Raw genomic sequence first — 375 nt, forward strand, 5'->3', positions numbered from 1 at the left:
CTGATAGTAGGAACAAGACTGCTGGGTGGTGTGGTGGCAGGAGACGTCCCTGCACTCTTGGCCCTCCCTCGCCCCACACCTATGTTGGAAGAGGGAGGGAAAGGCGGCTCAGGCAAGGGTGGGTCATCTCCTGAGGGGGAAGTGGCTGCTGAGCTCTGCAGGGAACCCTGATGTGATCCACTTCCTCGCCTCACACACTCCAGGCGGTGAAGGAGGGAAAGATCCAGCTTCATGTCCCGAACACACTTATCCTTGAGAGAGGAATTACTCGATGCCCGTGAACCCCTGCGTGACCCACTGCGAGAGCCACTGCGAGAGCCACTGCGTGATCCACTTCGTGAGCCACTCCTGGATCTCTGCCCCTTGTCCAGCATG

General features: G+C 59.2%; 1 protein-coding gene across 1 annotated transcript in view; it reads right to left on the reverse strand.

Moving 5' to 3' along the window:
* LOC119586257 (SNF-related serine/threonine-protein kinase-like) overlaps positions 1–375 on the reverse strand; it is a gene marked incomplete in the record, with an annotated part of 91,676 nt that overhangs the window by 1,583 nt on the left and 89,718 nt on the right. Inside the window, 1 exon segment of the mRNA XM_037934963.1 lies at positions 1–375. Coding sequence (XP_037790891.1) covers positions 1–375 — 375 coding nt within the window.

Source organism: Penaeus monodon, chromosome 21 (genome assembly GCF_015228065.2).
Source record: "Penaeus monodon isolate SGIC_2016 chromosome 21, NSTDA_Pmon_1, whole genome shotgun sequence".
NCBI lineage: Eukaryota > Metazoa > Arthropoda > Malacostraca > Decapoda > Penaeidae > Penaeus > Penaeus monodon.